The 26,372-nt window shown below is 36.4% G+C and overlaps 7 protein-coding genes across 7 annotated transcripts; 3 read left to right on the top strand and 4 right to left on the bottom strand.

Moving 5' to 3' along the window:
- Positions 1-397: 397 nt before the first annotated feature.
- Positions 398-914, top strand: LOC130736938 (uncharacterized). Its single transcript, XM_057588712.1, has 2 exons — positions 398-553; positions 633-914. The coding sequence occupies exons 1-2, from the start codon at positions 398-400 to the stop codon at positions 912-914; spliced, it is 438 nt and encodes a 145-aa protein (XP_057444695.1).
- Positions 915-1,650: 736 nt separating this feature from the next.
- On the bottom strand, positions 1,651-4,674 carry LOC130736937 (uncharacterized). The gene is made up of 4 exons (XM_057588711.1): positions 3,427-4,674; positions 2,278-3,345; positions 2,004-2,189; positions 1,651-1,917 (listed from the first exon to the last, which is right to left on the bottom strand). The coding sequence occupies exons 1-4, from the start codon at positions 4,672-4,674 to the stop codon at positions 1,651-1,653; spliced, it is 2,769 nt and encodes a 922-aa protein (XP_057444694.1).
- Positions 4,635-5,834, bottom strand: LOC130739106 (uncharacterized). Its single transcript, XM_057591336.1, has 3 exons — positions 5,672-5,834; positions 4,803-5,328; positions 4,635-4,710 (listed from the first exon to the last, which is right to left on the bottom strand). The coding sequence occupies exons 2-3, from the start codon at positions 5,314-5,316 to the stop codon at positions 4,703-4,705; spliced, it is 522 nt and encodes a 173-aa protein (XP_057447319.1). The 5' UTR covers positions 5,317-5,328; positions 5,672-5,834; the 3' UTR covers positions 4,635-4,702.
- A 1,895-nt stretch (positions 5,835-7,729) lies between these two features.
- LOC130739103 (uncharacterized) lies at positions 7,730-12,033 on the top strand. The gene is made up of 8 exons (XM_057591334.1): positions 7,730-8,088; positions 8,639-8,706; positions 9,248-9,395; positions 9,478-9,558; positions 9,692-9,778; positions 10,375-10,460; positions 11,224-11,344; positions 11,753-12,033. Exons 1-8 carry the CDS (start codon positions 7,843-7,845, stop codon positions 11,828-11,830), a joined length of 915 nt encoding a protein of 304 aa, XP_057447317.1. The 5' UTR covers positions 7,730-7,842; the 3' UTR covers positions 11,831-12,033.
- Positions 12,034-12,671: 638 nt separating this feature from the next.
- On the bottom strand, positions 12,672-14,530 carry LOC130739105 (tetraspanin-2). The gene is made up of 2 exons (XM_057591335.1): positions 13,856-14,530; positions 12,672-12,992 (listed from the first exon to the last, which is right to left on the bottom strand). Exons 1-2 carry the CDS (start codon positions 14,351-14,353, stop codon positions 12,681-12,683), a joined length of 810 nt encoding a protein of 269 aa, XP_057447318.1. The 5' UTR covers positions 14,354-14,530; the 3' UTR covers positions 12,672-12,680.
- Positions 14,531-16,288: 1,758 nt separating this feature from the next.
- LOC130736936 (pre-mRNA splicing factor SR-like 1) lies at positions 16,289-25,859 on the top strand. The gene is made up of 8 exons (XM_057588710.1): positions 16,289-16,299; positions 16,580-16,736; positions 17,977-18,057; positions 18,610-18,681; positions 20,715-20,781; positions 20,871-20,945; positions 23,771-23,877; positions 25,619-25,859. Exons 1-6 carry the CDS (start codon positions 16,289-16,291, stop codon positions 20,879-20,881), a joined length of 399 nt encoding a protein of 132 aa, XP_057444693.1. The 3' UTR covers positions 20,882-20,945; positions 23,771-23,877; positions 25,619-25,859.
- LOC130739102 (1-aminocyclopropane-1-carboxylate oxidase 1) lies at positions 21,811-23,350 on the bottom strand. Its single transcript, XM_057591333.1, has 3 exons — positions 23,022-23,350; positions 22,690-22,913; positions 21,811-22,562 (listed from the first exon to the last, which is right to left on the bottom strand). Exons 1-3 carry the CDS (start codon positions 23,121-23,123, stop codon positions 21,968-21,970), a joined length of 921 nt encoding a protein of 306 aa, XP_057447316.1. The 5' UTR covers positions 23,124-23,350; the 3' UTR covers positions 21,811-21,967.
- Positions 25,860-26,372: the final 513 nt, after the last annotated feature.

Genomic DNA, 26,372 nt, shown 5'->3' with positions numbered 1-26,372 from the left:
CCCCCAACCTTTTTCCTAATTACCCTCAATTCCCAATCCCAATCCCAATCCCAATTTCGTTCACCTGTTGAAATTAGGGTTCATCCCATGTTCTTCACATCTGAGTGTTTGATTTCATCTCTTCATCCCATCTTCTTCACATATTCGTTCGATCCTCTTCACTGAGTCACGTTCCTCTTCCCTGAGTCGCGTTTTTCTCTTCCCTGAGTCGAGGTTCTTCTCTTCGAGTTTCAGAATCAGTCGCGTTCGATCCTCTTCAAGTCGCGTTCTTCCAGTCGCCTTCTTCTCTGTCGCGTTCGATCCTCTTCATGTCGTTCGTTCCTCTTCCCTGATAAGCGTTCCTCTCCTTTCAGATTTCTCCTTTCAGATTCCCTGAGTCGCGTTCCTCTCACAAACCATGAATTCTTCATCTGCTTCTTCATCTCGCACAAGGTCGAAGACAATCACTGCAGGTGGAAGTGCTAGATGTCAATGTGGTCTTCCTCTGATCATTTACACTGCTGGTACTCGACATAACTCGGATAGGAGATTTCTCAGATGCAGAAATTGGCAAGTAAGTGTATGGCCTTCCAAAATGAGTTTAAGCTTGTGTTTGTTGAAAAATCTGTAACTAAAATGTATTCTTGTGGCAGCTTCCACATAATTGTGGTTTCTTTTTTTGGATTGATGATCCATATGAGGGAAGAGATGCAGTTCAGGGAAGAGATGCAGTTGAAGGTCATGCAATGAGTTATAATTCTGAGATTGGGAATTCAAACTCTGTTAATGTTAATGTTGTTTCTGATTTGAACAAAAAGATTAAGAAGCTCAAGATGAAGCTTGAAGTTGAAAGATTCCAGAAGAAGCTCTCATGTTTCTTTACTCTGGTTGCTGTGACAGTATCAATATGGTGTTTCTGTATGAGAAAGGGTTGAAAGAAGGATTTGAAAGAAGGCTGCATGTTGAAAGAAAGCCTTGAAAGAATTAGTTTAAGGCCTTAGTTTAATTATGTTTGGTTATCTATCTAGACTTGTCTGTTGTTAATGGCATTTTCAAGCCTTCATTTTGTCTGTTGTTAATGGCATGTCCAAGCCTTCATTTTGTCTGTTGTTAATGGCATGTGCAAGCCTTCATTTTGTTTGTTGTTAATGGCATGTTCAAGCCTTCATGTTCCATCTTGTGTACTATCAGAAAGTATTTTGTGTATGTTCCATGTACTGAATGTAATGAAAAGGAGTTGTTAATGGCATGTTCAAGGCTGTATGTTCCATCTTGTGTACTATCAGGAAGTATTTTGTGTATGTTCCCATGTACTAAAAATAGCTAAAAATATCCAACCAACATAGACAATTAAATAGATGAGTGTAAACCATCAATGCATAAGGAGGAGTTAAAGTACCCCAATTGTCATTGTTTACAGAAGGATAAAGATAGCTAAAAGCATTTAAAATGCATTTCAAATCCAGCAAGTTAGTGGCCAAAGTAAGTGGTCCACCAAAACCCATTAATATTACAAAACATTCGACCATCCTAGTGGCCATGTGGTCCACATTCAACTACTTAAGAAAGAAAAATAAAGAACCATGTGAACCATGTCAGATCTTGATTCCCTCACACAAAAAGCTATCCCTTCCCACTCTCAAAAAGTAATTCCCTTCATCCAAAGCAAGGTCAAGAAGATTCTCCCACAGTTTTGTCCAAGACAACGCTGCACTGTGTTGGTAAAGTGTCTTCAACAACTTGTTGATCTCCTGAAGCCATGGGAAAATCATTTCCTGTAACAGCTGCAGCCCCATCTACTGTCCTGGAAGTCCCAGATGCAGTCCCAACTTGGAGGATAGAAGCAGAAGTGCTTGCAGCTCCATGATTCCTTGTCACAGTATATCCTTGACTCCAATTTTGAACCTCAGATCTTGGAGCATCATGGACTTTTTCCTTCTGGAATTAAAGGTAGGCTTTTTCATACAAGATTCTAGGAAATTAAGATGAAAATAGATCCAAATAGATATGAGATCGAATAATACCCCTTTTCCAGAAGTAAGAGGTACTGGGGCAGGTGCAGTGAGATTATTGCTTGGCTCCCTGATAACAATACCAGGAAGAGAAGGAGCAGGAGCTTGAAATATGGGGATGATTTCAGGGTTGTTCTTACATTTGTTTTTATAGTGCCCATACTGCTTGCATCTACTGCATTTCTTAAAACCCTTTTTCTGCAAAACATATTAAACATTTTTTAAAGCTTTTTGACATCATCAAATAAGGCATATAAATACAACAAGAAAATCTTTGGTTTGTTACCTTTGTTTTCTTTTGATTCTCAGCAGGTCCATCATTCTGTCCATCCTCAGGTCCATCATTTTGTGGTTCAGCCTCAGGTACATCATTTTGTGGTCCATCCTCAGCTCCATCATTCCCAGCAGGTTGGTCTTCCTGAATAGGGTTCTTACAGGTCTTCTTATTGTGCCCGTATTGCTTGCACCTGCTGCACTTCCAAGCTGCACCCCCTCTCTTTAATTTACTTGGATTAAGATCATCACATGGGTCTCTTCTCCTCAATTTCTTGGGCCTACCAGCTCTTCTCTTATACAATGGTGGCATAATGCATACAGGATCATGTGGAGTAACAATCCACTGGTTAGGTCCAGGTAATGGTGTGACAAAATTCTCATATGTTGCTCTATAAGCAGCCCTCAGGTAGCACTCATGTACATAGGCCTTTGGATCATGGCCATGAAAAGAAATTGCAGCCACTGCATGTCTGCATGGAAAGCCATTCAACTGCCAGAAATTACAGCAACAAGTCCTATCCCTCAAGTTGATAACATGTCTCTCCAAAGTGATTAGATGGCGAACCTCAAACATTAGAACACCAACAGCCCTAGTGACCCAGTTCTTACTGTGGTCAACCTCATGTGATATCCTCTTCAATGACCTAGGCATGATTTGTCGAGGATGCTTGTTCAGCTTCTCCATCATTGCTGGGAACCTTCCCATGACATAGGTCCTAATCCACTCCATCATGGTTAGGATAGGTTTGTCTCTGGCCAATATAATTGCAGAATTGAAGGCTTCTGATAGGTTGTTCATAACCACATCACATCTAGAGAACCAACTAAAAGCATGTCTGCACCAGCTTGAAGTTGGCTTCTCCATCAACCAGTGGAAAGCAACTTCGTTATGCTCCTTTATTAGTTGCATTTTTTCTTTCCAAGCTGCTTCATATGTAGCCTTGGCAGCAGCCATCATTAGGTCCCTTAGAAGCACACCACCTCCAAATTTAGTTTTCATGTTTGCATAAAGATGCCTTACACATAGTCTATGTTCAACACCTTGCAGCATATCTTCTTTGAAGACCTCCATCAATCCCTGTAATCATTTTAATTACATTAGGATAGGTAGAGTTAATGACGAAAATGAGTTTACTTATGACAATAAGATCACAATTACCTTTTGTTGATCGGAGATAAATACCCATCTGCTTGATCTTGTGGGGTCTTTGTCATCCATCAAAAGCTCCATAAACCATCTCCAACTATCTTTGGCTTCAGATTCAACAACAGCAAAGGCTAGAGGGAAATACTGCTCGTTTGCATCTCTACCAACTGCTGCCAACAGTATCCCTCCATGTTTAGTCTTGAGATGGCATCCATCCAAGCCTATGAATGGCCTGCATCCAGCTAGAAACCCTCTTTTACAGCCATCCAAGCACATATAATATCTGCTGAATCTAGGAAACAATGTGGTTCTGGGTGATTCAAAGCTCATCTTGCATGTGTTTCCTGCTGACCTTGCTCTCAATTCATTACTAAATCTCCACAAGAGGGTATACTGTAATTCAACAGCACCTTCAACCTCTTCAGTTGCCAACTGTTTGCCTTTCCATGCTCTGTATCTGGTTATACCAGTCCCAAGGTTAACTCTGAAGTCATCTACAATTTCATTGGTGCTGATTTTGTTGACTGTCCTGACTGTATTCAACAGCTTCTTCTTCACCCACTTTATATTTGCAGACTTATTATCAAACACTCTAGCACATGTGTGGTTATCAACTAGAGTTTTGATTCTGTAAGATTTCTTGTTACCAACCTTGCTACACAGAATGAGCCATGGACAATCATCACTTCTACACGCCACCCTGCACCTAATGCTATCATTTTTCAGGAATTTGTATTCTCTGCCATTCGTTACACAAACATCAGTTAGAGCTTCCTTGAACTGATCAAGGGATGCAAAGTCCATTCCAAGAATGAATTTGAAATCTGGGCCCAAACGCTCCTCCACAAACTTTGGGTATCTTCTCCTAGGAACATCTTCCATCTCAGAATCAGTTGCCACACTTTCCAAATCTTCACTCTCATACCCTCCATCAAAGTCAGGGTCATCCCCAAAAGCCATCCCCATACCATCAGCAGACCTACCATTAAGCATTTGTGTGATATGCTTATTCAACAAATCCTCTGCCTCTGCAAAAGCTGGGTTCGTTAATTCATCTTCTTGTTGAAGGTCTCTTTCTTCTTCACTATCCTCAAGTCTAATGCCTTGATTAGACACATCACTCTGATCATCATCTCCATCAATAACTTTTGGAATATTATTGTCGGATTCAACTAAGTTTTCAGGAACAACCTGGACTTCAGGCACATTTTCAGGAACAACCTGGACTTCAGGCACAATTTCATCAACAGCTGGAGCCATTGGAGCACTCAAATTTTCAGGCACATTTTCAGCAACCTGCAAAGATTCAGACACTGTAACATCAGGAGCAATCCCATTTTCAGGAACATTTTCATCAATTGGAAACTGAGAATGAAGAGTGACTTCACCATGCAAGTCCTCATCATCAGAAATAACAACTAGGCTTGGCTTGCCCAAGTTATTTGATTTCCTCACCACAGCTTGTAACCGGTGGGACCTTCTAACAGTTTTCATCTTTGTTGGTTGAGCCTTCTTCTTTCTAGCTTTCTCTTTTTCATTCACCACAGAAGGTACAATTGGTTCAAAATTTCTAACATGCATTGAGAGTGGCTCTTTTGACAGATTTTCAACAAACAAGACACCTTCACCCTTTGAAGCAGCAATCGTAGCCATTTCCAGTGCATCAGAATCAGATTTGTAAGGCCTGAACACTTCTTTAGGAACATCCTCAGTAGTGTCAATGTATGACCACCACAAATTAAACTCCTTGTATCCCAGCTCTTTGATCATGTCAACAGTGTCAATGTATGACCATCTATCTTCATCTTGATCAGGAAAAACACTTCGACCACCACCAAAATAATGGCAGTAAGGGGAGGTTCCAAACCAACCACCATGGCGAACAATGAAGGTAAACACCATCCTGCAAATCCCCTAAATAGCAAGTGAACATTAATCCCTAAAATAGAAACCCAAAGAATCATTCCACAGCAATGCACTCGAAACCCACCCCAAAACCAGCCCCAAAACCCACCCCAAAACCAGACCCAAAACCCATCGAGCATGCAAACCCCAACCCATCCCTGAGTCGAGCATGAAAACCCCCCAAAACCCATCGACCATGAAAACCACAACGACAAAACCCATCTCAGAATAACCCCAAAACCCATCGAGAATGAAAAACCCCAAAACCCATCTCAGAATAAGCTTAATCGAAAGGAATAATCACCACAATAATCAACACAATGCTTAATCGAGAGTTGAGTTGTCTACTTACTTCACACTTTGCCAAATCGAACAGGAAAGAAATGTATATCCACTTTGCCAGAAGAACGAACGAACGCACAGGAAGGATTGGACTTAGGTTTCTCAGATGAACTTAGGTTCTCACATGAAAAGTTAAGAATGCAGATGAACTTAGGAAATGAAATTGGGATTGGGTTTAGGAATTGAGGGTAATAAGTGGGTAATTAGGAAAAGGTTTGGGGAAATATGCTTAAGTTTGTTAATTGAGGATTAAAACAAATTAGTTTATGTTTAATTTAATGTTAAAATAATTTTTTTTTTAATGCCATGTCATCAGTTTTTATCTAGTCATCACGCCACTTCATCACTCGCCGGAGCTCCGGGCTCCGGCGAGGACTTGCCCCAAACGATTTTCATTCATAGGGACTTTTTGCACAAATTTTTCCGATCAGGGACCTGGTTCAGACGGCGAAACAAAGACAGGGACTAATTTGAGAATTAAGCCTAAAGAAGAAATGAATGATGGAAGATGAGGATATTCTTGTCTTATCATACAAAAATGAATTTGGACCACCGTGGGCCAGTTTTAAAACTGTCCCACGGTGGGTGCAGCCCTACTTCAACGATAATAAAGTTTAAATACACTTTTGTCTAAACTAAACACTTTTGTTTTGTTGATTGATCGAAGGAATCCACTTTAGTCATGAAAGTGGATATAGTAGAAGGGCTCATATTGTAACATGACATGTAACATTGATAATAATTCTGAAAGTTCATAACACATGCTAATTTTTTTGCCTGCGCGCTTGAGATCTACCTCCATCTTTGAGATTGGCAGTGCATGATCTGCTCCAATTGTTTATGATTATGTATCTAATTAACCAATTTATAATGTCACTTTCTACAACACTTGTATTTCCTCGCACAAGACAAAAAGATTGGTAGGGGCAGAGCATATAAACTAAACTATGTGGACATATCATAACGTCAATAATTGAAAAATATCTCAAAGGTGTGTTTAGTTTCAAAAACAAGGTGTGTTTGAGAATTGATACAAATGACTTACGAAAGAATACTAATGACATTTCGTCACTATCTTTGCATGTCATGCACATCAATTATCTAACAAAAAAATTAGGGAAATTAGGTCTCATTGAACTCATGCAGGTCTTTGTTTTTAGATGCAATGTATTGCTTTATGACTGAGTGACAGAAACACTCTAATGCTTAAAAAAAATATCTACGAAAAGAAAAACTCGTTGCTTAAGCAACAAAGATCCAACTAGTATGAACATTTTTTTTTGATTATGACTAGTATGAACATTTAATTCGTACGAAGTTAACAATTCAAATTTCATTGTCACAATGCAAAACACAAAAAAACAAAAGCCTCCTATCACACACACATTTGTTTTTTTTTTTTTCCAACATGCTTTTCACATTTACGTTCTTCTTTTTCAGACATGTTTTTTTCTTTTTACTTCTTCATTTACGAATGTCATGGTTCATAAAAAATATGACCAATTTTTTTAATCCTTTTTTGTATCTTGTGAATTATGATTGCATTCTCCAAATGAGGGTTGAATATGTTTTTAGTTTATGTAAAATAGGGGTGAATTGAATTTGATTTCTCGTTCATAGCTTTTAATTCCCAACATTAATGAAATGAGTGAAACTAGTCTCTCGTTTCATTTCAAGGCGGTTTAAACCGCCACTAAATCAAGAATAAATAATCTCTAACAGTTAAAAATTACCGCTAATACACAAAGACCACTAAAAAAACTACGATAGAGACTAATTTCACATATTTCAATACTGTTGTGACTAAAAAGTAAAAACTATGAGTTCTTTTGAGAGATCAGATTTAGTTCACCCCTACTTTACATGGACTATAAACATGATTAACCCTCCAAATTATTATTAAGGACAATTAGTATTGTTTCAAAAAGCTGAAATTGTTTGATCCTTGGCCCAAATTAATTTGTTATGAAATATTTTTGCAGTGATTAAAAGGTGAGAATTTGACCAAAAAAACAGGTGAGAAGATAAGAGAGCCACGTAACATGCATAGACATCACTTGAAGGTTCGACCCATCAACGATGTCAGAGGATAATCCAACGGTGAAAATGATCCTATCCTAGAGTACCATGTTCATTTGGGACAGCATAGCACCACCATGGCTTGCTCAGTGAAGCTCCAACATGGCCAATTTCCTCGGACTCAGGTTCCACACACAATTTCCTTTGACATGTTTTGTTGCTGGTAGTGCTTCCTCTTCTGCCATTGCAGCTAATCTAGTCAAGAACTGGAACCGAAGAGTTAAGGGTCCTCGCCGCATGCTTTTGGGATTTGGAGCTGCTTCATTCTTGTCTCAGTTTGTGGGCATGTCTGGTGGCAAGTCCTTCATTGCTTCTGCAAGGATAACTGGTGGTCCCTCTGTGGATGAGGTGATATATCCAGTTCTTATCTTTGTGAAATTTTTGACCTTTTAGTTTTTTTTTCTTTTCAAAATTTCCCTTTTTAACTACTTGAATTTGTATGAGTTGGTTGATTTTCTATGTGTTGCTCTAGAGGAAGGACAAGAGACAAAGTTATTAACTTTAGGCCCCCAGTGAATGCTTATGCTCCTTTGATCAATTGGGTATTATGTATATCTGATAAACAATCTTGCCCCATTGCCCCTAATTACAATTTTGATGGACTTTTGGTGTTGAATGTTGATAACTGTGATTAATAAGTCATAGTACAGAGGTGATGTTAGCCTCATTATTCAAGCTGTAAAATGGAGCATATGGATTGGTGTTTAAAACAATTCAAGCTATGCAAAAGTGTTATTTTGTCTAGTGCTGCACCATTTTTAATCAACTGATCCATTGGCTATGTTGTCAACATGACTCTCATGACTAAAGTCTTGTGTTCCACTTGTTGCTTGAAAGTTGATGAATATTTAATTGTATTTTTTTTTCTAATTCTTTGACCAATATTCACATTTTGCAGATACTTAAAAATGTGGAATGGCCAGAGCAGTTCCCCTTCAAGGAGGAGGATTTCCTGCGATATGATGAGTAAGTTGATTGAAGAACTGTGATCACATTTTCCCCCTTGAACTAATTAATCTGCTTTCCTCACTGTGCTTTCCATTTGTTCGTGCACATTATGGAATCTAGGCGTAGCAATTTATGGATTATGCAGTACAATTCCTTGTTGCTATAAAGACATGTTGGCATGTGTTTTATCTTTATATTTTCTTTCCTTAAAGGAAGTTATAATTCTGAACTAAATGGATCTTTATCTGTATATTATCGTTATCAATTACTAAAGTTACTATAAACTACAATGGGTTTACAGTCTCTGTTGTATCAATCTTGTAGAATTTAGGTAATGAAGCATGGCTTAAATGTGAAAAATAGCTATTTTTTTCTTAGTGTGTGGATTTATGTTATTAAAGTTTCTGTTTTGACTCTTTTACCTTTTGTTTCTAATATCCTTATCTGCTACATTATTTTTTCACTGTTTATTAGACACATATTGGTTCACACATTTCTTAACTCCCTTCTTTATTTTGTTAATCTTTATATATATAATATCAGTGAATTTTCCCTTTAGGTCACCAGATACTATGTTTTATGAATCCCCTCGATTTGTGACGCACATTGATGACCCTGCAATTGCTGCCCTGACTAAGTACTACTCCAAGGTGTTCCCACCCAGCAACTCTCCTGGAGTAAGCATTTTGGATATGTGTAGCAGTTGGGTAAGAGATTTAGTACTGTAACTCAATTTCTATTCCAGTGTATTGCATTTACACATTATCATAAATCTTCATTTTGCATTAGGTCAGCCATTTTCCACCAGGATACAGCCAAGAACGAGTGGTGGGATTAGGCTTGAATGAAGAAGAGCTGAAGAGGAACCCGGTAAGACGATGCTCTTATTGCGCTATTTGATGGCCATATGCCTTTAATTATATGTAATTAAATTTTGTACATGATTCTATAGCTTGAATGAAATAATTTAGCCAGTAGTTAATAGAGTTTGTTACTTTTGTAGGTCCTCACGGAATATATTGTACAAGACTTAAATGTGAACCCCAGACTTCCATTTGAAGATAACTCTTTCGACATCATCACTAATGTGGTAAACACACTTTCCATGTATCTTAACTTTTTTGCTTGAAACTATTGCAAGTGATGCATGCAATTGGCATGCATTTGTAAAACGTATATTTTTTCAGTCTTTGAATTTTAATTTGATTTAATCTCCTGTAATATAAGTTTATCATGTTACAGTTAAAGCTTAGGGTTTAGTTATTACAGTTTTGATTTTAGCATTCTTCCTTGAGAAATTTCAGATAACAACCACACTAATTATTAGTTATGACATACATGCTGATTGTATTTCTAAAAGAGAGATAATGGATCATCATATAGTAGTACTACTCCTTTTTTATCATCACATTGAGAACCACATAACTTAGAATAAAATTGACTTTCCTTGTTAAACAACTTGACTGCTTCTTCACTAGATTAGCTGATTTTAATCACTCTTAACTACATGGATTTGGCAACTCTGGGATTGACTATAGTTTCATGTGATAAGCTATCCTGCAGAAATACTTATTTATTTTTCTGACTCAAAAGACTCCAATGCTTCTGGGGCTAAAATTGTGTCCATGTTCTTGTTTAGCATGTATCTCAGCCATTTAAAACGTGAAAATTGAATATGCACTGCAGGTCAGTGTTGATTATATAACAAAGCCTCTTGATGTTTTCAAGGAGATGTCCAGGATACTCAAGCCAGGTGGACTGGCCATAATGAGGTGATAAAATATTGTCAACTTTCAATTTGGAATCACTTCAAATTAGCAGTTTTATAAAATCTAATATCGAAAGAAAACTTGTCATGAAGCACTTTCCTACAAAATCATCACTTTCTTGGATACTTAAACTTATTCATGTGTATAAACTAAGTAATCCATCCTCAGAGCTTTTCTGTACTCTTCTAACAATCCAGTACAGAGAATCAATATTCCAGGTTAAGAAATCATGTTTAGAAAATACCTAGGTTCTTGTAGCCGAAGAGGAAAGAACAATGAAAAGTAGGCTACACAAGTAGGCTGAAGTGCCAGACATATGCATAATGCATATAAAATGTTAAATCTTTTCCTAATGTAAATATTTAAAATCAATGAACATAGCATTTATAAAACAATCTGTAAGAAATTTTACACTATAGAAGACAACTTTAGTTGTGGTTGACAATTTTAGACCATTTCTTATCATAAAAGTGGCTCATCTAATTATTTTTGAGATGCCATTTTTCACAGTAAATGCACTTTTTACAAGTTCAGCTCATGTTTCGATCATACATATCCAAGCTCTGTTACACTTAAGTGGCTAAGATTTACTTTCATTTGTATCAAATGTAGACAAGATGTTTCTTTGTTTCATACTGTAATCAAATAAATAAGAAATCTTATGAGGATTGCCTGTTTTCCGCTTAATGATGTTCTTACATTTATTGGTCTTATATCTCTTATGTGCTTTACAACTGACTAAGGACGACTTCATTGATGATATTAGCTTTTCAAACCGGTGCTTCTGGACAAAAGCCATTTCTATATGGACATCAACTGGGGATGCTGATCATGTTATGATTGTTGGTTCATATTTCCATTATGCTGGTGGATTTGAACCCCCTCAGGTAATTCATTAACTGATAATTTCTTATCTTGTCTGTTTGAAAGACATTCAGCTATCTGCACAGTCATGATTATTTTTCCCATTTAAGTTGACACATTTTGTGGGGACAAGCTTCAAGCTGCATGAATCTCTAACTCTTTCTAATATCTAACCTACTCTTCCCCCTGTGTTGTATATTCTTTACTTCTTAGTTCTCACACACTAACTGTTAATTTATCTGACTCATAACTCTGCGTGCAACAAAACTTGCTCCTTGTGATTAAGCTTGCATGATCCTTCCATGTTTCAACTAATAGTCATTAAAAAATTATGATATTATGACAAGTCTCTGCAATGTTTCATATGGTATGAAAGTGTTACTATTTCTGAAGTAAATTGAAGGTTTAATGCCGTTTACGTTTTTCTGTAGGCTGTCGATATATCTCCTAATCCTGGACGCTCTGATCCCATGTACATTGTGTACTCTAGGAAGGTCTCTACTGCTTGAGATAAATATGAACTGAAAGAATTTGTATCAATGTGTCTACTTATCAGCAGTGACTCTGATGGGAGATTCTCTTCACATTGTATGTAATTTTTATTTTTAAATTTTTTAAAGCAATTTTTCTGAGCTATCAACTATATTCTTGTGGCCTATCAACATATGCATTATCCAGTAGATAAATAAATTTATTGAATACACAAATTGAATTCTGATCTCTTCGTTTCTTGTACTCTAAACCATGCATTAAAAATTGCTAGTTTACCCAAAAGAACTGGGAAGGTCTTTCTTTCGGTTCCTGAGAGATCTGGAAGCATCAAGATTCCAAAAGCTCTAGTTTCTTTACAGTCCCTGGGGTTGGTTGGCTTTTTGCTTCACGCGTTCAGAGAATTAAAATACAAAGTAAAGTGGGTGTCACACGTGCATGCATGTTTAGATTGTGGATACTAGCATCAAAGGTTAATGTACCAGCTTTGTTATAAAAGATCTAATAGAAAAAACTAGAAACCACTGACAATTTGACATAGAATAACCATGCTCTGAGAAAAGCTAGAATCAGGATTCTATTAGTGTTATCTAGTTTTAACTTGGAAGATCTCTTCCTGAACCACTTGTTAACCACTATCTAGAGAGAACTAGAAAAGGAATATTTGCACTTGTGAAAAAGATTGTTTTTTTTTTTTAATAAAAAAAGAGACTGGATACATCTTTCTACAATTAATTTTAAAGTCAGAGTCAATCATGGAGGGAAGGTTATGTAAGTTGCGTCCGACTTCCATGATTGATTCTGATGGAAGAGAAGCCAATCCAAAAATGCTCTAATTTGAAAGTTCTAGATTATCGGGAGGAAAATGGATCAAACCCAACCCCGTTTGTAGCGGCGGAAGAGGTCTTCTGTTTTAGCATTTTTGTAGGCACTACAGGCAATGAGATAGACCCAGATAAGAACCACCACAGCCACAACCAAGATGATATTGGCTTTCCTCCACTCTTTTCTGAGCTTCCCAAGTAGACCTGCCTTGCATGCATTGCAGTTGTAGCAGAGCTGGTTCTGGTCATTGTTCCATAAGTAGCAATCTGGGTCTGCCATAGGATTCACAGGGCTTATCCAAAGTATTGGGTTCACATAATTGTACCCACAAGCAGTTGGAGGTTTACAACACCCTGACTTTTAAACCAATAGAAGGAATTGAATTAACAAGAGTAATGAAAAGTTTTGTTTTCCAAGGAAAAAAGTAAAGACAGGAATATGACAAAGAAGAGAGTTAAAGCAAACAAATCTAAATACAGAGGCCACAAGCTGGCAACAATAGCAAGACTTTTATTATCATGTGCAATAGAAACAAAAAAGATGAACTTAACTATTCTTGGCTAATTACTTTATTCTGATATAAAATTGCACAATTTCTCTTTAAGTGAATCAGTTAGTAGCTTTTTCAGCTGGTATAGACCTTTTCTAAGGGCACAACCATACTTCCTATCCTAGTACCAGGTTATCCTGCTTCAATTACAGTTAGTGTCAATCTGATCTTACAAAAAAACTGTGATGTGGAAAATCCAAGCAATTTAAAACCTATCAGTGAAAGTAACAGTTTATTCATCCTCTATGCATAATGTGACCTCCTATGTATGTTTCTAACTTCTAAGAACTCTAAAGATCAGCAATTAAAAGTTTTTTGAGCATATAACATGGTGACATGTTAGTGCCTGTTTAGAAAACAAATCGCAGTGAAGGTAAAATCACAGTGGACAATCAATAAGCTAAAGAAAATTGTTTCTGTCTACGGTGATTTTGACCCAAGCATATATTTTTATAATCTATATCTAGTTTGTTTCTAGGGAAGAAAGAGAAAACCACTGGCTGATCTGTGAGGAAGTAAGAGCTTGATTTGCAGTGCAACTGAAAGTAGAGTTGAGCTCAGTAAATTGAAAGAAGAAACACTAATAATAACTAACAGAGTCAACAAATTAGAATTAAGATATAAACTTTTATGAGATATGAAGAAAAAGGTGGCAGAGAAAGAGAGAGACCTGTAAAGGAGTGATATGAGAGTTGAAGAATTGATCAGCAGTGATGTAATCCTGGGTGAGCTTAATGCAGACATCAGAATCAGCCAAACACATCCTTATTCTGTTCCAGCTCCGAGAATCCGTGACATGGTTCCTGAGCCAGGCAGAGAATCCATCGATCCTGGACTCCCTGTAGCCTCTACCGGGAACAGCATAGCTTCCATCGGGTCGAGTAACGATGAATGCAAAGACAAGGAGAAAAAGGAGAAGGGCGATGAGGATGGCCATGCAGCAAAGGTAAAAGGCCAAGAGGCCCTGTTTGTTCCAGTAAGCCCCGATGAAGCTAGTTATGGAGCCGAGAAGAATGAAAATGCCGAGGATGAGGACGTGCCAGCGGAAGGTGTGGATGCACTCATTGTCTGGCTTGGAGGCTAGCCACACACCAGAGGCTATGATGGGTATTGAGGCCATGAGAGCTATGAAGTTCAGCACTGCAGTTATGTTGTTGCTTACCCCCATCAGTTGCTGATCTGCTTTGAGGTTGCAACCTAAACACTTGACTGGTGGAGGAGCAGATATATGAAGATGCTGGTCCAGGGATTCAATTTGTGGAAGTGGGAGGGGTTTCTCTTTCTTTGGTTTGGTTTTCCAACTGGTTCATATATTTTGGTGCAATGAACATCCTCAAGAACTAGCTTGAGGTACTAACATGGGTAGAGAGAAGATTAAAAGGGACAGATTGATAAATAATTCATAGTGTGTAATGGCAAGAAAGACAATAAGCGAAGAGAAAAATAAATTATGGGTTTTTGATTTATTTATACTTTACATCTTATTTTTTCTTTTATTTCATTTCCATAAATTTTCTCTTCATATATTTATTCTATTTTTCTATCATATCTCAAATTTCTCTCTATATTAATATTTTTGATATATTTAATACACTATAATTTTTTTTAAAATACTATTTAATTAATACCGGTTCAACCACGGTTCAACATGATTGAGCCTTTGAATCTTAAATCGTTGTCTTAACCAATGTCCGGTCCAGTTTTAAAATGTTGATCCTTTTTTGTGCGTGCGTTTGAGGGTGGGTCATGAATGCCTCTCTCCTCCTTGTCATCTTCATCTTGTATCTCACTAGACGATCAAATTTGTTCCTTTGTGAAGGTTGAGGACGAGCTCCGAACCTGTACATCGTGAGAAGAGATGATGGTCTTGCAACCAGTACGACCGTACCTCACACCGCTAGGAAGGGTGGTGGCTTTGGGATTCGAATCCTCTCAAACGGATGCATGTACAACGGTGTTTTGATTGGTCCCCAATAAATCATTTAAGTTATCTCTCAATTTCAATTTAATCAAAGCTTTTGAATATAAAAGTTAATGGCTAGGATGTGGCTGTAGGGGTTGGAGGGAATAAAATGGTGAAGAGGATCTAAATTCGTGGTTGTGCGCAACCGGAGTCCCGGACAACAAAAGGGAAGAACAAGGTTAGTTGGTTAGAGATGAAGGGTGAAGCTATTTCACTCATTTGATTTTAAAAACCAAATCTTAGAAAAAATACTAAATCATTTATTCTTTAATTTTAAATTGAATTTGACGGAGAAATAAAGATTAGAGTTGGTACGTATAGGGTATTAGGGTTTTTCAAGAGTTTTCCCTAAACATCTATTTATATACGGTGAGTAGTGTAACAAACTCGAAGAGAATCATGCAATAAATATTAACTTGTAATAGTTAATAATTACTTTAATTGGAAACCTTTATTTTTTAATATTAGGTAAAAACATTCAGCTTTATCATTTTATTCAATAACAAATATTAGAATAAAGACCGGAAAAACATGCCTTCATAAAATTTGAGTTGTTTTCACCCTTTGAAAAAGATGGAAAATGCTTCATGTCCACTAGTTTATGAATTGCAAAGATTAACTTTATCTGAGCCTTGAAATAAGTACTCGATTTTAGATATGATTTTCATTTTTATTTCTATAATTTGTTTACTTATCCATTGTATCTTTATATAAAATTATTTAATCAAATGGTTTACTCAACTTGTTTTTTTTTATGAAATTACTCAACTTGTTATTTAAAAGTTCATTTTTTTAATTTTATAAAATTATTTTCCTATATATTTTTTATTATTTATTTTAAAATGTGTTTTCTTTTTTTTTTTGAAAGATAAAATGTATTTTCTTACTTAGATAGTTTCTTGCTAAAAAACAATTTTACATTGATTTATCCAAACATATGAAAATATTTTTCATAGTTGTTGAGGTGGACAAAATCTGATTTCAAATTTTAATTTATTTTCTGTTTAAAAAGATATTATTTTGTGATATCATTATTTTGTTGAGTTTAAGAAATGATTTGATATTAAATAAGATGATAATATATTTTTCATTTCAAAAAAAATGATAATATATTATTAAATAAACCATTTTACATTATGGATGCATAAGAAGTAAATTTTGAAAAATTTAATAGAATAAAAAACATATTCGATTTTTTTTTCTTAATTTATCACATCTTGTAACCCAGATTAAGAAATCTTTATTTAATACTACTCAAGATTTAAACTTGATTCTATTTGGATTTACTCGAGATTTTTACCGTTAAGAAAAAAGATTTAAAATAAAAATAGAATCAAAATCAAGACGCGTGAGAAACACGCTTGTGTTATTTTGTGCTTAATCTTCACGCACAGTAACGTTATAAATAAACACTTGTCTTGTCCAGTTCAGTTTGAAGAAAGAAAATATAGCGGTTGGAACCACAAAGCGAAAGCGCGGTTGGAGATGGCGCGAAGAAGAAGAATCCCAGAGAGAGAGAGAGAGAGAGGGAAAGCACGTTAATCTTGTTCATGGCTTCTCGTTGGTTTCTACAGAGAGCGAGAGAGGGGTAACCTTCGTGCTCTTCCTCTTTCTTTCTTTCTGAGATTAACGTGTTTGGATTTCGATTTAGGGTTTGTCTTTCCCTCTCTTTCTTTCTTCTCTGTGCCCGATTAGGGTTTCTTCTTCAAGTTTCTTCATCGCTTTTCTGATTTAGGGTTTCTCTCAGCGAGAGTGCCAACATCGATTATGGACCCTGTTGCGTTTGTCCCTGTCCCTGTTTTTTGCATTTTTGGATGATGGTAGTTTGATGGCTGAGCCTTCTTTGGGTGCCTAAGGGGTTCCCTTTCAGAGTATGCAAGTCCCTAAATACGAGATGGCTAAGATGACCCTAAAATCGCGAGAATGATAATTTTGATTGCAGACCCATGCTGCCTTTGTCACTGTCCCTTTTCGGATGAGATTTCCGACCGTTGTTGCCGTTGTTGCTGTGCCTTTCCGGATGATGAATATGTCCCTTAAGTCCCTAGAATGGAAATTTCAATTGCGGACCCAATGTTGCATTTGTCGCTGTCCCTTTTCGGATGATGAATATGTCCCTTAAGTCCCGAGAATGGAAATTTCGACTGCGGACTCATGTTGCCTTTGTCGCTGTCCTTTTTCGGATGATGAATATGTCCCTTAAGTCCCGATAATGGTAATTTTGCTTGTGGACCCTTGTTTCCTTTGTCGCTGTTCCTTTTGGGATGATGGTAATTTGAGGGCCCCAAGCCTTCTTGGGGGTCTTAAAGGCTTCCACTTTATGAGTATGCAAGTCCCTAAAACGATATGATGAATATGTCCTTTAAGTCCCGAGAATGGTAATTTCGATTGCTGACCCATGTTGCCTTTCTCGCTGTCCCCTTTCGGATGATGAATATGTCCCTTAGGTCCCGAGTGTGTTAGTTGGTTTGTTGAATTTCCCATGTAAGATAGTTAAGACCGGGAGATAGTAGATAGATCATAGGATCATATGCTTCAATGATATTTTGAATGAACCAATAACATCTCTGCCTTTTTACTTCTAATTTTCACAATGTTAGGAATGCACTAACTTGCACCTTGTATTCCCTTCTCTTGATCTCGAGTTTTCTTTAACGAGACAATGTATGGTTTGGTTGTATTCTACCTGGCATCATCATAAGAGGTTTTCTGCAGCTGCTTTTCTACATTTTTTTAATTTTTTTTAGGTCTATGTCAAGTTTCTTGGTTGTTTTTATTTCCTGTCTGTTTATCTTATGCTTTGCATTGATTCCCTTTATTGTTTATAGGTTGGGTTTCTCTATCTGAGATACGTTGCTGATCCAAAGACTCTGTGGAGCTGGTTTGAACCACATATAAAGGATGATGAGGTATGAGAATATGGTTATTATCTTTATAGCCCCAGAAGTCTATCGTCCAATGACATTTATTAGGTTTTTGATCTATTGTCTCTTTCTTCTCACTCTGCTCTGATAATTATATTTGTTTTTTTCTTCATTATTTGACTTAAAATAAATTGACTGTTGACTTTTTTGCATTTACATGTACTTCCCCCATGACTCAAATTGGATTTTATCTACAAGGATTTTGATCAAGGTGCTAGAACTTTGATGTCACACACCTTTAATTTTTTGCAATATTCTATTTTCTACTTGGCTAACCACTATTTATAGTTGCTTCATATGGAACTACGCAAATAGCATGCCGTGTCAATATTTTTTGTGTGCCAGATGTGGGTTTAAACAAATCTATCAAGATTTTGTTATTTATTTTATATTTTTTGCGTAAATGGTCCTTTTTCTTAGAATAATAGTTTACTTGTTGGGTTTCAGTTTTCTTGAATTGTCATCTATTCTTGTGATACCACCTGAAAGTGCTATGCAAGTTATTATTCATATCAAAATTATGATCCTTCGTTACAGGAATTTTCTCCTGGATCTAATGGACGAATGACTACAATGGGTGTATATATCCGTGATTTGCTCCTTGGGCAGGTTCGTTGTTATTATAATATATCTGTCTAAAGTTTACTTGAGAGCATAGTTCCTAGTTTAACCTCGTCGGACTCATGCTTTGGTTATACTTGTAGACAATTAATTGCATTTACATGATAAGAGCAAATAAACCCTGACCCCTTGATATAGAGATTCTTAGATGTAATGTCATACTAGAGCAATGGGAAAAAAACATTTGACTCAAGTGCTGACTAGTTAAACTGAGAGTTATGTGTTCAGAGCTCTGCAACCAGAATTCATGTGCATCATAAGAAGATTGCCAATGCATACACATTCGTCCTCATCCCATAATTTGGAGTAACAAATGAGGTGCTTTCAGTATCTTTGGACATGAACATTTTACTCCTACCAGTAATTTCTGATAAGTACTAGTTCAAAAGTATCTTTCTTTTTTCTTTCACGGCCTTTTTATTGTCTTTTTCTAAGATCACTACTCTCTAGTTTCCAGTTAGAAAGTGAGAGTTTTTTTTTTTTTTCCATCTAGTTGTTTTAGAGTAGAACTTACTTTGGTCCCTGAAAGTCAGAAGTTATCAATTAATTAAGATTAGGTTGATCCCTCACAATACGAATCCCCAGTACTTTATATCCTCCATCGAATCTGCACATCACTGACATTAGTATATCTGAACTTGGGGGATCAAATTGCTAGACCTATGGAGATTGAGAGACCAAGAATAAAGATTGATGTTGGAACGAAAAAAAAGTATTTGTTATTGAAAATCAAGAATGAAGGAGAGTATCAGGGACAAATTAATAACAAGTGTATCTTTCGGGGACCAAAATGAGTTTTTTCCCATCTGTCGTATCATATTTTCTTCATTGTCCTTCGGAGGTTTAGCTAATATTTGTCCTTCATATCATCAATTTTATATTCTTGTCTCACCTGCAAATTTTATGTATCAGTTGATTGTTTGCGATGATAACTTTCTTTTGCATAATGCTAGATAAATCCAGTTCTCACTTTTACACTGTCAGCACTTGTGTCTGTAGTGGACATGTTTTTAAGTCTTGGGAGCTGTGTTTATTCCTGTTTGTTCTATTTGTCTTTTATTCTTTTAAGGTTATCCTTTATGTAGCTTAATTTCTTGGAGATCTCAGAGAATGATATAGGCAAGAGTGGTGAATAATTTATTTCTAATTGCAATATGTATCTTCGATAGTTATAACATACAAAATAAATATTTTGTAACATATGCTGGCATGGCTCTATTATCATGTAGACACATACTAACTACTATTATAGTATTATGTAATGCGCAGCTGTCCATCCGGTAACATGGGAGGTTCATTCAAATGTCTTTTATTCATGATATTATTACCATGTCATTTGCATAACATTTTTGCATGTACTTTTATACTTGATTATTATAAAAAAACTTTCTGACATTTTTGCATATACATTTATACTCGATTAGTTGACATGTTCCTTGTTCCGAGGTCTAGATGCGAGAGGTAGTTTGAAGTTCTCTGTAATGGCTGCTTGTTGGTGCCTAATTGTAAGAGGGTTTTGGAATACTGATTGCTGACTTTCTGAATTGATACAGCATACTGAGAACTGTGAAGCAGTACCAAAGATTTATATGATATTTTGTGCGCCATAAATGGATATTTTTCTGGGATAGGTACCTGTTTCTCCTACTGGAAAGTGCTTTGGGGGGGGGGGGGGGGGGGCTTTATGTTCCTAACGATGTTTTGAAATTGAATGATTCAAACATATCCATATTCTTGGTTTTAAGTTCAAGAACTTTAAAATATGAAATTCTGCATATCTGTATAATGAATAGGTTGTGTACAGAGGTGATGTTTGCCTCATTATTCAAGCTCTGAGATAGGGGATACTGTTAATGGTCAAGCAATGCAAAAGAGTTATTTTGTCTGGTGCTACACTTTCCAACTGATTTCAACACGACTCTCATGGGCTAAGTCTTGTGTTCCACTTTTTGCTTGAAATTTGCTGAAAACTTGATTGTATTTGTTTTTCTAAATTTTTTCACCATATCCTCATTTTGCAGATACTGAAAAATGTGCAAATGGCCAGAGAAGTTGGTTCAAGGAGGAGGATTTCCAGCGATATGATGAGTGGGTTGATTGAAGAACTATGATACATTTTTCCACTCAAACAATTAATTTGCTTTCCTCACTGTGTATCCCATTTTTGTGTTAAATAGGGATCTTCTGACAGTTGAGTATCTCCTTCAAACCGCCATATGAGCCAGTGTTCAGCAGAGTATATGGATGCGGAGGTATATTGTTTCCAAACAGTTGAGTATCCTCACATGTTTTTTTACTGACATACAAATCTTCTCAAACACTGATGCAGAGTATATTTTTTCCATATAACGTTGGTAGTCTCTTTAAATACAAGTTTGTTCTTGATAAGTTGATTGTTTTGTTAGTATTTTGGCCTTCAATTTTCTAAAGAAGTTTATATCAGAAAGATATACCGGGAATTGTGGATTGTGGGGGTGAGGGAGGGTAAACAATAAGTACTGTTCTTATTAGTCTTCATTTTGTGAGGATGATATGTTTCATATTCTTTGACTACTCTTCAGTACGTTTCAAAAGTACTAAGTTAATGGTGGAATTCTATTTGAACTTTATGCTTCCTTGGTAAACAAGACACCATTTAGTCTTTAATTTGTGAAAACAATATGTTTCATATTCTTTAACTACTCTTCACTACGTTTCTAAAGCACTTAGTTAATGGTGGAAAAGTTAACTTGAAGGCTCTATAGTGTAGAATGTTCCTACTAGTAGAATGATGCCTCTTGTATGACTCTCCTTAGACTATGGGTTTACCCTAACAATGAATGAGGAAAATATCAAAAAATGAGCTTGCCTCCCAGTTTTATTTGTTCTCTCCAATTTTCCTCTAACCCTAAACTGATTGGTTCCTTGCTGGGATTTCCAAGGCTATTATACTCCTGGTTTGTGCTATCAGAATATCAGATTAGAAGGAAGATTTTAACTGCTGTTTGGTGTAATGCCTGTACCACTTTAATGAAAATTTGAAAGCATAGTCAAATAAATAAAAAAAGGAAAGAACTAAGAAGAGAAAAAGATGATCAAGAAAGAGCATCATATATGATTTTCCTTCCAGGAATCAAATGAAAAACATGTGTTGCATTGTTATTTGTAAAAGCTTAAAAACATAATAGAAAAAGCAAAAATGAAACATGTCCTCCTCTTACATTTTCCTTTCTGGCCTTTTTTTGTGGGGGGAACATGACTTGTGGACTGTGGTATACTCTTTATTCTTTAAGGATCAAGGTACAAGATTATAGTCCCCATTTACCACATTCTTGATGGACTCAAATCTGGGACCCTTATCACCGAACTTGGTTTTTCCATAAAGCTCCAAATAATCACCATAGCGGTAATTACTTGGATACAAGAGTTTAGGAGCAGGGGAAATAATGGCTTCACCAATTGGGTTATAAAAACTTGCAATCGAAAGTCTGCTTCCATTCTTATCAGCCATGACCCTGTGTACAACACTCTTATACAATCCATTGCTCAACACTTCAATTTGGTCACCTGTGTTGATAAAAATGGCATTGTTCTTTGAAGGTGGGATCTCCACCCATTTGCCATCTTTGGAAAACTCCAATCCAGGAACTTGATCATCCTGGAGCAAAAGGATGATACCACCAGCATCTGTGTGCTCTCTGAGTCCTCTCACCAGTTCTGGGTTTGGACATTGAGGGTACTTGGCTACTTTTGTTCCCATTGCTGGACCATCACTTCCAGAAAATGCTTTCTTGATGTAATCCTTCTCCAAACCAAGGTTTTCACTCATGAGCCCAGATAAGTCCTCTGCTAGTTGAATGAGTTTTTCAATGTACTGATCCATTGTTTGCCTGCATGCATTTACATATATTTTGTATAAGATTATGTGCATGTGTATCTTAAGATTGAGAATTGTGCATTCTACAATGTTTGTGTGTTTGTTTGAGAGAAAGAGATAGAGATTTTGAGTTGACTAACCGAAGCTCCTCAGAGAGGTTTGAAATCTGCTTGATGTTAGATTTGGGACGATGCCAAATGAAGAAAGCACTTTCCCAATCTATATCAGAAGCTTTCTGTTTTTTCTCCAAGCTCTTTGCTTTCTCAGACTCGTAAAAGCTTTGCTTCAGGTTTTCCTCATAGTGAGTGTTAATCAGCTGCTTCACCTTCTCCATAAGGCTCTTGTCAATTCCATGGTTCTCAATCTGCATAAACAATGTGTTAAATAGAAAACTTAACCAAGTCTAGATAGAAAGGAGGGAATGGGATTTGAACTTGGAAGGGAGAACTATCAAAAATCTTATTCTCTTTACCAGAAAGCACCCCCAGTTCTTACAAGCCTCATGCAGAAGTGCCATGGTTTCACCCCTTTTGTCTCCATTGAGAGTGCTGAAATCTATGATAGGGATAGCCATTTCAGTGCTAAGATTTTGTTTGCTGAAGATATATAACTAGATAGGGTATATATAGGGCTACAAAAAAGATTTAAAACTCTCTTAACACTCTAACTAGAAGCTACTTAAAGTAATTTGAAAGTTTACTACAGTTGGAAAAGACTTAAAGTGATTGGATATTTTGTTAAGAGTGCCTTGAGAATGACACATCCAAGCAAATTTTGCTATGTTCAGATCATTTACATTTTTTTATCATTTGTTTGGATCAGCAACTAGATTTTTCGCTTGTAAACCAAGTCTTTAACTTACTGCTTTTGGAGTCTAATTTCACATGGGGGTATCTCTAAATACATAGCTTTGGGATGAACTCTCAAATTGATGATTAGGTAAAACTTTTATAAAGTAGTGACTCTTGATTCAAATCTCTTAACAAGTTAGCTCACACTTCTCTAATCAACTAATGTTTAGGTAGTCCAATATTATTGTTGTACACATAATATTTTAACTAATTAAGTGTGTTTGGATACCAGTTGAGTGCGACTTGAATGAATATCCAATTTATAAAAAGAGTTTCATCCACTTTTTATGTTTAAGTGCATGCTAACGAATGCTTACTCTTGTGCGAATGTTATGTATCCCCAACTAATATGAATCAAATATTATTATAGTACAAAAACCAGGGGCTGTGGCAGAGACTGAGGTAGCACTCAAAGCAAAACGGAGAAAGGGAAAGTGGAGCAAATCAACCAGTGGGCGGTTTTGGCTGGATACTATTGTAAGTTGTAACATGCTGAATCAGTCCCTAAGCCTATATAATCGTTATTTTATTGACCATTTGTTCCCAGAGTAACTTTAACCGGTGAGACATAATAATTGGAGGGTAATTCATTATTCAATATTCAATATTCAATATTCATTAGTTTATACCAACCGCACACGGTATGTGAAAGTCCTAGAAACTAGAAACCAGTTTTTCATATTTCAATTCACAGAAGAATTCAATGTACTGTTTTCAGGTTTTCCTAACTGTATGCTACCAACCATTCATAGTTCCAAACAAACGTTGTTGATTCTGTAATCTAGCAAGGTACCAAGATGGTTTAAGGACATTTTTCGGTGCTGTTGGCATCCAATTGATTCGAAGCCAGATTCAGTTCTAGAGAAAAACTACGGAAAATAATCCGAACACAGTTTAATTACACCTCCACCTTATAAGATATGATGGTAGAAAAGAGAAAATGTGTGATATAACAGATAATGTGATAGGAAAAGAAGAATGAGAAAGAGAAAAAAATGTAAATGAGATGTAAGAGAATGAAGGTGTGAACGTATCAAAACTCGGAAACTATTATCATTATTATCATTAGCTCTTAGTTCCATTAATGATTATGAGGAAAAGATGCTAATCCAAATAAGCTATATATGATTCTCATAGGTATTTAAATGCCTATTATTCAATAGCCAAAACCCAAAACCTGCTGTGGATGGATACCAAACTCAATCCTCTATCAGGAAATGTTTTTTCTCAAAACTTGTTCCTCATGTAAATCTTAACACTGAGCTTAGTACAGCTGGCTATACCTTATCCAAACGAATTAACTAAACTGTAACAGACACAAGTATATATGTTCTTGGATTTCCATGCAGTTGTGGACGAGCTTTGTAATTAGGAGGGACGTACGGATCTGACAATCGAGTATGGATGGTGCAGAAAATAAATAGATCATGATATTTAAATTGGAATTCATTTTAATATTAAATACATATTTTTTTGGGTGATAACTGATAAAATACATCTTATTGAATAATATTGTTTTATGTCAGATAGATAGAATTTCTGTTTGTTCCGAGTTGGGTCATTGGCTGCCCATGGACCAGCCCATCTAACTTGATATCATTAGGGCCCAATTTCATTGGCTTTTCTTTGACTTCACCTTACTAGGACATTGATCCAACTTCGCTTTGACTTGACTCAATTCGTGGATCCAAAATATGATCCCTAATTTGACCCCAACACATCACACCCTCGGCTCTTCTCATATGATTGTGAGGAAGGTCACACTCTTGCTTTCCTTAGAGATTTATATAAAAGGTTCTAAAAGTTAGAACATGTAAGAGGAGTGGATAAAAACAAGAAAGCATGACGAAGTAGTGACGCCTCCGGCTATGTTCGGACAATTACTATGATAACCATTGAATCCATAAAAAAATAATATCATTATTCCTTTGCCTTAAGAAAGCATATAACACATAAGATGTCAAACTGAAGTCTTAATTTTTTTAATTAAGATTAATATATTAACACAAAATTCAGCCTAATATTATCTATTTCCACATCTACAAATTAGAGCAGGTTCTGTTAGGGTGAGCCTACCCAAATTAGATTTGGGCTTCCCAATATTGATCCTGTTGGTGAGGGCATAGAATGTGGCCTCTATCATGATGCTCATTTAGGTTGTACTCTGACCTTGTTCCTGTGGTTACAGAAGCTTCCTTTCTCCTGTCTTTATTTTCAGAGATGCTAGTTAGTCCCCATTGATGCCGCTGAAGCCTCGTCTGTGCTCCTCCAATAGCCGCACAAGTTCAACTCCGGCAGAGCCGAAGAGTTTGCAACATGGGAGTGCTGTTTAAATTTGAAGATGAAATTTTTCCGCTCAGAAGACAACTGGTGTCTCTGTTAATCTGCCTTGAGTCTTGTAAGGGGCTTTTGTTATACTTTTAGGGTTTTTTACATCATGATTTCAGCTGGATGTTTCAGCTCTGTATGAGTGTGCATGCCTGTCCTTTAATTGCTTATCTTGCGCATTGCGATATCGCTCGCTGAGGTTTCGCCTCACATGTTGTAAGTGCCGTTAGGCAACCCTTTAGGTATTGAATGAACTTTAACCTTTGACAAAAAAAAAAAAAAGGACATTTTGAAAGAAAAAAAAGGACATTTGGTTCTGGACCAAAAAAAAGACAATTTTTCATAAAGGAAAAAGCATATAGGAGTGTGTTTGTTGTGGTTTGCTTAGTCTTTGGTGTGTTTAGCTTGGACTTCACTGATTCAAGTGTATTAGATCGAGCACGCTGGCTTGTTTTGTAATGTGTATTTGTGTGCTATACTATATGTGCTCCTTCTAGGGTTTGATACCATTTGCTTGTAAGTGCCGTTTGGCTTGGCTTACGCCTTAATTCGATGAACCTTTGACAAAAAAAAGGAAAAAACATCTTGACAAAAAATTACATTTTGTAAAAAAATAGAGGTTGTACTAAGGCATTTTGTCTCTC

Source organism: Lotus japonicus, chromosome 2 (assembly GCF_012489685.1).
Source record: "Lotus japonicus ecotype B-129 chromosome 2, LjGifu_v1.2".
In the NCBI taxonomy this organism is placed as follows: Eukaryota; Viridiplantae; Streptophyta; class Magnoliopsida; order Fabales; family Fabaceae; genus Lotus; species Lotus japonicus.
This window is presented reverse-complemented; position numbering and strand designations above follow the sequence as displayed.

Excerpts from the sequence above, each read along its gene's own strand:
- LOC130736938 (XM_057588712.1), top strand. The coding sequence starts at position 398 with ATGAATTCTTCATCTGCTTCTTCATCTCGCACAAGGTCGAAGACAATC. Across the intron at positions 554-632 it reads TCAGATGCAGAAATTGGCAA|CTTCCACATAATTGTGGTTT; the intron begins GTAAGTGTATGG and ends TTCTTGTGGCAG.
- LOC130736937 (XM_057588711.1), bottom strand. The coding sequence starts at position 4,674 with ATGGCTCCAGCTGTTGATGAAATTGTGCCTGAAGTCCAGGTTGTTCCT. Across the intron at positions 2,190-2,277 it reads AGAATCAAAAGAAAACAAAG|AAAAAGGGTTTTAAGAAATG; the intron begins GTAACAAACCAA and ends TATGTTTTGCAG. Across the intron at positions 1,918-2,003 it reads CTCTTACTTCTGGAAAAGGG|AAGGAAAAAGTCCATGATGC; the intron begins GTATTATTCGAT and ends CTTTAATTCCAG.
- LOC130739106 (XM_057591336.1), bottom strand. The coding sequence starts at position 5,316 with ATGGTGTTTACCTTCATTGTTCGCCATGGTGGTTGGTTTGGAACCTCC.
- LOC130739103 (XM_057591334.1), top strand. The coding sequence starts at position 7,843 with ATGGCCAATTTCCTCGGACTCAGGTTCCACACACAATTTCCTTTGACA. Across the intron at positions 8,089-8,638 it reads GTGGTCCCTCTGTGGATGAG|ATACTTAAAAATGTGGAATG; the intron begins GTGATATATCCA and ends CACATTTTGCAG. Across the intron at positions 11,345-11,752 it reads GTGGATTTGAACCCCCTCAG|GCTGTCGATATATCTCCTAA; the intron begins GTAATTCATTAA and ends GTTTTTCTGTAG.
- LOC130739105 (XM_057591335.1), bottom strand. The coding sequence starts at position 14,353 with ATGGGGGTAAGCAACAACATAACTGCAGTGCTGAACTTCATAGCTCTC. Across the intron at positions 12,993-13,855 it reads CTCATATCACTCCTTTACAG|TCAGGGTGTTGTAAACCTCC; the intron begins GTCTCTCTCTTT and ends TTGGTTTAAAAG.
- LOC130736936 (XM_057588710.1), top strand. Across the intron at positions 18,058-18,609 it reads CACATATAAAGGATGATGAG|GAATTTTCTCCTGGATCTAA; the intron begins GTATGAGAATAT and ends CCTTCGTTACAG. Across the intron at positions 18,682-20,714 it reads GTGATTTGCTCCTTGGGCAG|ATACTGAAAAATGTGCAAAT; the intron begins GTTCGTTGTTAT and ends CTCATTTTGCAG.
- LOC130739102 (XM_057591333.1), bottom strand. The coding sequence starts at position 23,123 with ATGGCTATCCCTATCATAGATTTCAGCACTCTCAATGGAGACAAAAGG. Across the intron at positions 22,914-23,021 it reads AGAACTGGGGGTGCTTTCTG|ATTGAGAACCATGGAATTGA; the intron begins GTAAAGAGAATA and ends TTGTTTATGCAG. Across the intron at positions 22,563-22,689 it reads AACCTCTCTGAGGAGCTTCG|GCAAACAATGGATCAGTACA; the intron begins GTTAGTCAACTC and ends AAATGCATGCAG.